The sequence below is a fragment of the Lactuca virosa genome, chromosome 8 (assembly GCF_052849685.1).
Source record: "Lactuca virosa cultivar CGN04683 chromosome 8, Lactuca_virosa_CGN04683_v6, whole genome shotgun sequence".
NCBI lineage: Eukaryota > Viridiplantae > Streptophyta > Magnoliopsida > Asterales > Asteraceae > Lactuca > Lactuca virosa.
The window spans coordinates 342,061,832-342,074,384 of record NC_136433.1 but is presented as its reverse complement, the minus strand read 5'-3'; the positions used below and the strand labels follow the sequence as shown (position 1 = coordinate 342,074,384).

General features: G+C 38.7%; 1 protein-coding gene across 1 annotated transcript; it reads right to left on the bottom strand.

Moving 5' to 3' along the window:
• Nucleotides 1–10,496: 10,496 nt before the first annotated feature.
• On the bottom strand, nt 10,497–11,832 carry LOC145131840 (uncharacterized). Its single transcript, XM_079066488.1, has 4 exons — nt 11,680–11,832; nt 11,224–11,589; nt 10,959–11,157; nt 10,497–10,894 (listed from the first exon to the last, which is right to left on the bottom strand). Exons 1-4 carry the CDS (start codon nt 11,830–11,832, stop codon nt 10,497–10,499), a joined length of 1,116 nt encoding a protein of 371 aa, XP_078922614.1.
• Between the last annotated feature and the right edge of the window lie 721 nt (nt 11,833–12,553).

The window sequence follows — 12,553 nt, the reverse complement described above, 5'->3', positions numbered from 1 at the left end:
TTACCCTAATAAGTTGATATCTACCATAATCTAGTTATCTTACATGATTCCATCCGTGAAATCATTCCAAATGTGTAGATCTTCAAGTTTCACCAAGAACACCAAGAACACACACTAGTGTTCTTGGACTTTTAGCACCTTTTCAAGCTTCTACATAGTAAGTACCCCTACCCTAGTGTATTATAAGACTTGTTACACTTCTAATCATCAAGAAAACACCAAAGAAACACAAGATCAAAGGTGTTTACGGTCCAAGATGTTCTTGGACCGTAAACCCTAATAAAGGGGCCAAAGTGTGCCCTAGTCCCTTACCAAGCCTTGGAAACTAGTCTAGATACCATCCTTGATGTGCTTAGGACTTAAAACACCAAAAAGACCATAAACCATTTGGGTTTACGGCCGTAAACCCAAAGAGAAATGGTCCAAGGACCGTAAACTCCACAAAGGAGTGAAATGGTGCCCTATTCTCTTCCAAAGGCTTAGACATGAAGTAGGAATGCTTCTAATGACTTGTAAAGCTTCAAAACACAACATGGTAAAAGTACCATGAGTTTATGGCCGTAAACTCATGGGTTTACGACCGTAAACTCAAGAGGTGATGGTCACAAAACCGTAAACTCCAAATGAGTTTACCCTTGAACCCTAAACTCAAATGCAAGGTCCTACCACCCTTAGATGCAATCCTTAGGACTTATAGCACTTAAATCAAGTGTTTTACTTGTCTTAGGATGTCTTAAACTTGGTTAATTAGTTGTTTTATGACTAATTGAATACATATATGTGTTATTATATGTTAAATAGGATCATTGTGTGTGTACAAGTCTTCACTTGACACTTAGCATCCTATACATTCCGTTCATCCAAACCACTCACTACAGGTGAGTTCATACCCCTTAATTAACCTTTTAAATGTTTTTAAATGCTTTTATGGGGGGGGGATACAAGTTGAACTATTATAGTTATTATATCAATCACATGTGATTAATAACTACCAAACAAGTGGATTTCTTACTTTTCAAACTGTGTTATCAAACAAACTACTTGTCAAACTCTTTTACATGTCAATTACTTTTAGTAAACTCTTTTACATATCAAATACTTTTAGTAAACTCTTTTACATATCAAATACTTTTATCAAACTCTTTTACATGTCAATTACTTTTAGTAAACTCTTTTACACTTATATTCTGCTAAACGTATATCTTTATAGATATAGTTATATAAGTAGGATTGAAAGGACTTAGGATTGATAACTCACCTTACCTCCTGTTCCTCGTTTGGTTGTGGACTTAGGGTATCGGTTATTTGTCCGAAGGTCGTTTGAATCCTAGTTATATATTATGTATATGTATATAGATATAAAAGACTACTTCTTTCATTCAGTTCAATACCTTTGGGTAGCAAAGGTATACACACATGTTCATATAAACAAACAACATTACTAGTAAGCTATAATAGGTATAGTTTAGGGAGATACTAATACTATAACTAGAACAATGAAACATACAATGAGTCTATTCATTCATGAGTAGTACATAGTGATGAGAAACAAACCTAATACATAGTGATGAGAAACAAACATAATACATAGTGATGAGAAGCAAACATAATACATAGTGATGAGAAGCAAACATAATACATAGTGATGAGAAACAAACATAATACATAGTGATGAGAAACAAACAATACCATACAAAGAGAACATACATACAGGCTAGACAGAGGAAGAACACACAATACAGCTAGCACATACATTACATATACAATACAACAGTTATGTGAGCCACGTAACGGGGCATGGCACTACCTGCCATGACCGTTTTGTATCCAGAATCTCCTTAAGTGGGGAGCGTATGAGTTTGTGTATAGATCTATACTGGATTGACTATCCTACACCTTGCTGCTCGCTACAGTGGGACTTGTAAGTCTACGGGTGCCAAACGTCATTTCTTACGATGTCTTACATCGTCATTTTTCTATGAGTCAGTAGCAGGATACAGGCCGATCACATGGTACTTTAAATAACAATTGGTTTAAGGTAGTTAGTACAGCAGTAGTTACTTAATACAACACTACAATACTATTTCATTTTCCCATTACATTCACTTTGTGAACATTCACACAATGAACAGTAATGTAAAAACTATATTTTTGGTTAATGATAGTCAGATTTGGGAAAATACATACTCTTACAAGAGACACACACACAGATACTAGATGCCTTGGTAGAAGGCTACTTTTAGTAGGAAACATAGGGTTTTCTAGGAGAGTTCAAACAATTACAAACTTTTACAAACATATACAAACATCTTACAAACATCTTACAAATGCTTTCATACAAATTCAGACACTAAAATACTTATGATCTCACCAGCTTTAAAGCTGATAAACTCTTTCAAAATAACTTGTATTCTCAGGTCACCAGTAGAAAGGTACCGGTGCCAGGTTTTGAGAAGATGGAGCTCGTTCAAGACTCATCTTTTATTTTGATTCGTATATTTTGGTGTCTATATAACTTGACAGAACACACTTGTATGAAATTATATTATTAATGCAATGAATGATGTTGTTGCTTGTTTACTACTTTGCATTGTTGTGATATTGTACATGACGTCCTCCACCGCCGAAGGTTTCCACCATTCCGGTTTTGGGGAGTGACAGATTGGTATCAGAGCATTGTTTATAGTGAATTTAGTATATCAACCCATAAAAGATATACAGACTATAAATACAATGGGATTAAAATACTCTGACTAAGAGTTTATACTTTTAATTAATAAAATATTTAATTAGGTATACATGCCTGCATTCATACTAAAATCAGTGTCACTAGGACAGAACAAAAGTATTACGATTGTTGGACAGCACAAGTAGACTTAGAGACATATGGTCAACCCTGGGAAGATATAGCCTGATCAACTATATTATCCGAGGAGTGACTAGCATGTGCCTAAGTGTGGTTGTGAGGTTGCAACAAGTCTAAAAACTTACCCATAATACCACAATGAAAACAATAGAACATAAACCTAAAATACTATAGGAGTATTTTGTGTTACTATAAACTATTTATGTTCTAGATTCTTATATCCTTTTTCTCGCGTAGATAACATGGCTGGATTCCATCCCCACGACAACTTGTACTTCCCTAACCAAGGTAATGGAGGAGGGTTTGAAGCAGAGCCAGACAATGATCACCCAATCCCTGTGGATGATCACCAGGCTGAAGGCTTTGCAGATGGTTCTGACTCCGAGCCTGAAGTTGAGAACCTACCCCCGATGGCTCCTGTCCCAAATCCTAACCCTCGTCCGGCTTTTCAAGGCCCGACACCTCCATGGGTGGAAAGCTTGGAAACATGGAGCCAAGATCAGAATCAGCCCATACCATTCAACGGAGATCAAAGCTTTTATGACCTGAGCGAGGGAGGCTCAGCAGACAGAGTCTTGCCAATCCTGGTCCGCAGAGTGGCCAGAAACGAGATTCAGGGCAGGACAGCTCTCCATCGAATCACGGAAGTTGTCACCAATGCAAGAATGCATACCATCCGCACCATTCATCTGGAAGATGCTCGTGAGAGGTCTAGGGGAGACCATGAGACCCTGCAGCAAGAGCTAGCTAAAACTCGAGCTGAAGTCATAGAGCTCCGAGTACGCCAAAGGGTGTACGCAAGGTACCTACTTGATATGGAGCGTCAGCTGGCTGAACTGAGGGTTCACCCAAGGGATAACCATCGCCAGTAGAAGATATTCTACCTTTCTTTCCTTGGTTGAAAGAATAGTCTTCCTATCTATGCTCTATGTACCACTTTTCTAAGTAACTAACTTTGTACTGTAAGTACTTTCTAGTTAGGCCAGTATGCCGTCAAAACTTTTGCTACCTCGGATATGATGTAAGACCTACTCCAAAGTCATTTTTCCCAAATGTATTACATCTTAAATATCAATGATATTGACAGTCGGCTAAATTCTGTGCCAATCCTTGTTCAAATACTTTCGTTTTGCTATCGTTAGGATCCTATCTAAACACTCACCCCGTCAAATTACTGAGCTATGGTGAATTAGCTCAAGGATTCCTTCCAATTTTTGTCGAAGGTTGGATAGCAATTGTCTTACAACCATTCTATGATCTTACTTCTACTCTTCACTAGGACTGCATCATAGGGATGTAGGTCACACCCTCGAGAACTTACTCCTACTCTTGGTATGAATGGTCGAAATACATCTAGGTTCAACCATAATCACTCACGAACTCATTTTCTTTTGTATAACAGAATCATGTCATCATCCAGAAATAACCAGCCGAACAACGAAACCCATATCCTTCATATCGACGCCGCTACATTCCAAGCCGCGGTAACAGCTGCCGTCGCAGCTGTCCTCGCAAACCTCAGCGCTAACAACGCAAGCAAGGCTGACAAAGGGGTTGACGGTTCCGATCGTTGTATCGATCCGGGAAGCCAACAAATGATAACAGTCACAGACTTGCAAAGCCGTAAAACCGAGAAAAGAAAACGAAAGCGCCAAGGGCAAAAGGAGCGCAAGCGATCCCAAAGACTTGCCATGCAACAGCAACAAGTGATAACCCCTACCATCCCAACACCGATCAGACCATACGAAGGAAAACTTCCAAAGTGTGACAGGTGTAGCTTTCATCATAATGGGACTTGCCATGAAATGCAATGCTGCAATTGCCACAAAATAGGGCACCATGCTCATAGCTGTGGAGCACCGGCACGACCCCTCACTCAAGTCCCTGACATCGGAGCCAACCAAGCTTACTATGGTTGCGGAGAAATCGGACACCTTAAGAGGAATTGTTCGAAAAGGAGGAGCAACGAAAGCAACCGTGTCCACATAACTCTGACCCGACACATCATTTCCACCACCAATGCAGGGGCAAGCCAGATATGTCATTTATGAGGTGAGATAGGACATCTCAAGAAGGATTGTCCAATAACGAAGAACTCTAGCGCAGACGGGAAGATACTAAGGATCACAGCCGCAGGAGAAACCACTCCGGAACCACGTTGAAATATTAGGGCGTGTCGTTTTAGTAGACTTATAAACTGTTAAAAACTAGTGCAACGCGAGTCGTATGTTTTTGCGAGACCCCGTCAGTCAAGGGACTCTCGTGCTGCGTGTACTTGCTTTTTGTAGTATACCCCGTTCGCAACAGTAGTCTTATAGATAAAAACTGAAGTACTTAAACTCTGTAAAAGTTGCACCGTTATGTTTTGTAACCCCTTTATTATCTAGTCTAACGCCTTTTATTCCGAGTAGTCCGACATTATCTTATAACTTGAGTAAATTCGATCCTCACAATGCCAGTTTCATGCGTAAATTCTTTTCTCCAAAATCGCCTTTCTAGCGAAGCCGTCATTCCATAACTCCGAGGTACTCATGCATAGAGTACCTTATGATTCGTCTCCTTCCCAAAGACACCTCAGCGAACTTCCCGGAGTACCACTCGTACAGTACGTCAAGTTCAACCCGAAGACCCATACGGTTGATCTATCGCTGGAGAAGGTATACGCAAGGGTGGTATATAATCAAGGTTCTACAGGCTTAGAATTAATGATTCCGCTTTAACTTCTTTTCCTTGTTTGGATGTGAGCTTAAAGAAGAATCATTTATTCGACTGCCTTTTCAGTCTTAATTATATACGACTCGTATACACAAAGCAGTGATTGATGAACCAAATATGACTTCTGATATGAACTTTAGGACGGAGACTGCCCAAGACTACGAGTGATCGTACTGCCTTACGACTCAACTTAGAATCCAATCAAATGCCTTCTCACTGATCGAGACAATAGATTCAGGTAGAACAGAAAACTCCCGGGATTACCTCCGTAACGTCAAGTCGAGTTCGGAATCGACTTAGTTCCAGGGGCTACTCCAGTAGCCAAATCGTCCTATCATCTAGCACCTGCAGAGATGCAGGAACTGTCCAGTCAACTTAACAAACTGCTCATCAAGGGCTTTATAAGACCAAGCTTCTCACCCTGGGGAACTCAGGTCTTGTTCGTTAAGAAGACAGACGAATCGTTTCGTATGTGCATCGACTACAGGGAGCTCAACAAGCTAACCATCAATTATCGGTACCCATTTGCCTAGCATAGACGAATTATTTGATCAACTGAAGAAGGGCGAACTTCTTTTCAAAAGTCGATCCAAGATCCGGGCATCACCAGCTACGAATTCATAGTGATGCCGTTCGGATTAACAAACGCGCCGCATTATTCATAGATTTAATGAATAAGGTGTGTCGTCCTTACTTAGATCAGTTCGTCATCGTCTTCATCGATGACATACTTATCTACCCTCGTAGTAAGGAGGATTATAGTCAACAGCTTCAGCAGGTAGTGGAAACATTTCGATCAGAGAATCTCTACGCGAAATTCTCTTAAATGCGAGTTTGGATTAGAAGGGTCAAATTCCTGTGTCACGTTGTTAGTGAAGAGGGAATTCAAGTAGACACTTACAGAATCCAGGCCGTTGAGAATGGTCAGATCCGAAGACACCTACAGAAACTCGTAAATTTCTAGGTCTCGCAGACTACTATAGTAGATTCTTTAAGAACTTCTCACGATTCGCAAAGCCCCTTACAACTCGGACCCAGAAGGGTGTGACCTTAGAATGGGAAGAGAAACAGGAGAGAGCGTTCCAAACGCTAAAACAATGCCTTGTGCAACGCACCATTACTATCCCTCCCCGAAGAGATAGAAGACTTCGTTGTCTATTCTGGATGCGTCAAATCAAGGGCTCGGATGTGTTCTGATGCAGCGAGGTAAGGTCATTACCTAAGCCTCCCATCAGTTGGAAACACTCAAATCTAGCTATGAAATGCTCGATCTAGAGTTAGAGGACATCATTAGGGAGGATCGTTCAGTTTAGTGGACGATTAAAAGCCTCTAGTGTCCGACAGAGAAGTTCCGCAGGGCATTTCGAGATTCTCGCTAGAATCGGCCCTGTAGCTTACAAACTTAACTTACCACGCGAACTCAGTAACGTACATTCTACCTTCCACGTCTCGAACTTGAAAAAGTTTCTGTCCGAGAGACTCTTGTAATCCCACTCGACGAGATCGAGATCAACGAGAGCCTCAACTTCGTGGAAGAACCTGTAGAGATCATGGACCGGGAGGTCAAGCAAACGAAACAAAGCCGTATCCCGATAGTGAAGGTTCGCTGGAACGCCAAGCGAGGACCTGAATTCACTTGGGAGCTAGAGGATCAGATGAAACTGAATTATCCTCGTCTTTTTACTTAGTTATTTGTAACTACTTATTTGCTTAAATTTTAATTTTGGGACAAAATTCCTTCTAACGGGGGGATGATGTGACAACCCAAAATTTCTATTCTGTACAACCATTCAATTCAATAGAAGTCAGAACAGTTTCTGCTAACTTTCAAGCTTTTTGGAATAAGTTTGAGTGTTTTAAAGTTAGTACTTCGGGAGATATCAGGAGAGGGGATGCCCTAGGGTTTATTGTGCAACAATAAAGTCCCAAAACTCCAAGAGTTTGGAGTTTACGGCCTAAACAAAGGTGTTTACGGCCGTAAACCCTAAAGGGAGTATAAATATGACACTTAGTGATTATTTACCACTTTTTCACATTTTCAAGATCCAAACTCAAATCCTCTCAAGTATCATCCAACTTTTCTTCTTGATCTTCAACTTTGTAAGTGTTTCTTACCCTAATAAGTTGATATCTACCATAATCTAGTGATCTTACATGATTCCATCCGTGAAATCATTCCAAATGTGTAGATTTTCAAGTTTCACCAAGAACACCAAGAACACACACTAGTGTTCTTGGACTTTTAGCACCTTTTCAAGCTTCTACATAGTAAGTACTCCTACCCTAGTGTATTATAAGACTTGTTACACTTCTAATCATCAAGAAAACACCAAAGAAACACAGGATCAAAGGTGTTTACGGTCCAAGATGTTCTTGGACTGTAAACCCTAATAAAGGGGCCAAAGTGTGCCCTAGTCCCTTACCAAGCCTTGGAAACTAGTCTAGATACCATCCTTGATGTGCTTAGGAGTTAAAACACCAAAAAGACCATAAACCATTTGGGTTTACGGTCGTAAACCCAAAGAGAAATGGTCCAAGGACCGTAAACTCCACAAAGGAGTGAAATGGTGCCCTAATCTCTTCCAAAGGCTTAGACATGAAGTAGGAATGCTTCTAATGACTTGTAAAGCTTCAAAACACAACATGGTAAAAGTACCATGAGTTTACGGCCGTAAACTCATGGGTTTACGACTGTAAACTCAAGAGGTGATGGTCACAAAACCGTAAACTCCAAAGGAGTTTACCCTTGAACCCTAAACTCAAATGCAAGGTCCTACCACCCTTAGATGCAATCCTTAGGACTTATAGCACTTAAATCAAGTGTTTTACTTGTCTTAGGATGTCTTAAACTTGGTTAATTAGTTGTTTTATGACTAATTGAATACATATATGTGTTATTATATGTTAAATAGGATCATTGTGTGTGTACAAGTCTTCACTTGACACTTAGCATCCTATACATTCCGTTCATCCAAACCACTCACTACAGGTGAGTTCATACCCCTTAATTAACCTTTTAAATGTTTTTAAATGCTTTTATGGGGGGGGGGGATACAAGTTGAACTATTATAGTTATTATATCAATCACATGTGATTAATAACTACCAAACAAGTGAATTTCTTTCTTTTCAAACTGTGTTATCAAACAAACTACTTTTCAAACTCTTTTACATGTCAATTACTTTTAGTAAACTCTTTTACATATCAAATACTTTTAGTAAACTCTTTTACATATCAAATACTTTTATCAAACTCTTTTACATGTCAATTACTTTTAGTAAACTCTTTTACACTTATATTCTGTTAAATGTATATCTTTATAGATATAGTTATATAAGTAGGATTGAAAGGACTTAGGACTGATAACTCACCTTACCTCCTGTTCCTCGTTTGGTTGTGGACTTAGGGTATCGGTTATTTGTCCGAAGGTCGTTTGAATCCTAGTTATATATTATGTATATGTATATAGATATAAAAGGCTACTTCTTTCATTCAGTTCAATACCTTTGGGTAGCAAAGGTATACACACATGTTCATATACACAAACAACATTACTAGTAAGCTATAATAGGTATAGTTTAGGGAGATACTAATACTATAACTAGAACAATGAAACATACAATGAGTCAGTTCATTCATGAGTAGTACATAGTGATGAGAAACAAACCTAATACATAGTGATGAGAAACAAACATAATACATAGTGATGAGAAGCAAACATAATACATAGTGATGAGAAACAAACATAATACATAGTGATGAGAAACAAACAATACCATACAGAGAGAACGTACATACAGGCTAGACAGAGGAAGAACACACAATACAGCTAGCACATACATTACATATACATTACTACAGTTATGTAAGCCACGTAACGGGGCATGGCACTACCTGCCATGACCGTTTTGTATCCAGAATCTTCTTAAGTGGGGAGCGTATGAGTTTGTGTATAGATCTATACTGGATTGACTATCCTACACCTTGCTGCTCGCTACAGTGGGACTTGCAAGTCTACGGGTGCCAAACGTCATTTCTTACGACGTCTTACATCGTCGTTTTTCTATGAGTCAGTAGCAGGATACAGGCCGATCACATGGTACTTTAAATAACAATTGGTTTAAGGTAGTTAGTACAGCAGTAGTTACTTAATACAACACTACAATACTATTTCATTTTCCCATTACATTCACTTTGTGAACATTCACACAATGAACAGTAATGTAAAAACTATATTTTTGGTTAATGATAGTCAGATTTGGGAAAATACATACTCTTACAAGAGACACACACACAGATACTAGATGCCTTGGTAGAAGGCTACTTTTAGTAGGAAACATAGGGTTTTCTAGGAGAGTTCAAACAATTACAAACTTTTACAAACATATACAAACATCTTACAAACATCTTACAAATGCTTTCATACAAATTCAGACACTAAAATACTTATGATCTCACCAGCTTTAAAGCTGATAAACTCTTTCAAAATAACTTGTATTCTCAGGTCACCAGTAGAAAGGTACCGGTGCCAGGTTTTGAGAAGATGGAGCTCGTTCAAGACTCATCTTTTATTTTGATTCGTATATTTTGGTGTCTATATAACTTGACAGAACACACTTGTATGAAATTATATTATTAATGCAATGAATGATGTTATTTCTTGTTTACTACTTTGCATTGTTGTGATACTGTACATGACGTCCTCCACCCCCGAACGTTTCCGCCGTTCCGGTTTTGGGGTGTGACAACAAACATAGCAGTCTTCGTCTTCGCAATGCCAAACACCGAAGTCAGATGAATTCATTTTATATAGGGACTAAAACGGCCATCAATGCCTCTAGTATTACATAGGGATTAGAAGGTAGCGTTATCTACAATGGAAATTTTATTTATTAAAGGAACATCTGACAACCTATTACATAGGGATTAAAACGACTGGCAATGGCTCTGGTATTTCCCATTCAGATGGAGGGGGAACAACATTCACATTCCTAGCCTGGTATGTAGTTCGAAACACATCAGCCCGATAATATATTTGAACCATATGGGCTAATTCCGTGTTGTTTGTATAACGTGCTGCAGCAAGAGCATGACCACATGCTATACCAAGACTGTGCCATTTCCCACAAGAACATGTGTGGCGATTCAGATCCACAACACATGTACGTTTGAAATAAAAAACTTGGAAAATATCTGAAGGTAACATAGACGGGATCTCAGATGGGATTTTCGTTGCTTTCCATTGCCGAGACTTTTGCATCCTCCTTTGAAGGACGATCTCTGCGTAAGGTGTGAATACGGTGCTCAACATTCCTGAAAAATCAAAGGATAATAAATTACCGGCATTTAAGTGATTTATAAAAAGTTCCTATATTACCTCCCATGACACAACGTTCTGCAAACGTCTGTTGGATGTACTGCACAATTGCATCAATTAGCGTTATTATCGGTACATTGCGTTGAATAACCGATAACACCATTAGGAATTCTGGAATATTAATGTTTAGTACATTCCAACGTATATTAGGGAAATAGGCCCGTGCCCATTTCATATGTCCGATGTTGTGAAGAACTTCCTATGCACCATGACTTAACTTAGAAAATGTTTGTTTAAAGTCTTGCGTGGTATATGCTTTGCATACACGGATGAACAAGTAGTCTAAATTTCTGCTTTGACCAATTCTTAATCGACAATAATTCAAAACACTGTTAGACGAATAACCATGATAAGCATCAGGGAATACTTGACCAATGCAAGAAGCAATGGTATCACCCATGTTGGTTATGAGCGCAACTTCCGTACCCGCTCCGATAGCATCCTTCAACCTCATAAGGAACCAACTGCAAGAGTTAACACTATTTGCCACCCCGATACCAAATGCTATTGGCATAGTATTGTTGTTTCCATCAATAGCAACTGCTACGAACATTGTATTAACATACTCTCCTCTAATACGGACATTGCTTATGAAGATGACCGGAAGCATGCATCCTATAAATGCGTTGATCTATTTCAAATTTTATATAACATAATTATTAGTTTTTAGACTAATCTAAATTGGTTTAGCAAAATAAAAAACAAATCGATACTACATTACCACACATCGAATAGCAACAAAACATAGTTCGAACCGATCCATAACATCGGTTTTGATGTAAGTGTAACTGTGGGGATTTGCATGCTGAATGTTGTGGAGGTAAACAAGCAAGTTGGTAAAGCTGTCTTCATAGTCATTGTATGAGAAACTCATGTTTAACGTTAGGGAGGTGAACATGAACCTTTGTAAAATATATCAATAAGGATGATTTAAATTATTTCAAAACCTTTTTAAAGAATCGAAGCAGTATTCGAAACCTAAAGTAGTAGTCAAATGCTGGTAGACAGTAGTCAATACCTATAACACAGTAGTCAAGCTACAATCCTGTGTCAGAAACTAACAGTTAGATTAGACAACACATAAACCAGTAGTTAACTGCAAGTGGACAGTAGTCAATACGTACAACACAGTAGTCAACCTACAATCCTGTGTCCGAAATTCATTGTTCGATAAGACAACACATAAAATAGTAGTCAAATGCTAAAAGGCAATAGTCCAAACCTATAAGACAGTAGTCAAGCTACAATCATGTGCCCGAATATGTAGCTTAATGGCACTTTATAAATGAAGAGATTTACCTGGCTACACTAATAAAAATTTCATCTCAGTAACCAATGAAAATGGCAAATTGCAGTTGTGGGGCTCAAGGTATTATAAGGACATCAAGGACTTCAAACAACCCTGGACGACTATTTTATGCTTGTCCTAAAGAGGTATTTGCGTTATCACTTAATTATATATATTGTTATTTATGATTGAATATTTAGAGAATACACATAATTTTTTTGATATTTATTTATCAGCCACCACAGTCTGGGTTTATTTGTTGGCTGGATGAAACGAAAGACAATAATTCGTTGATAGTCGCTAACTT

Coding starts and splice junctions, on each gene's coding strand:
- LOC145131840 (XM_079066488.1), bottom strand. CDS start 11,832: ATGAGTTTCTCATACAATGACTATGAAGACAGCTTTACCAACTTGCTT. Junction 11,590..11,679: donor TTGTTGCTATTCGATGTGTG/GTAATGTAGTAT, acceptor AATTTGAAATAG/ATCAACGCATTTATAGGATG. Junction 11,158..11,223: donor TAGACTACTTGTTCATCCGT/GTATGCAAAGCA, acceptor CATGGTGCATAG/GAAGTTCTTCACAACATCGG.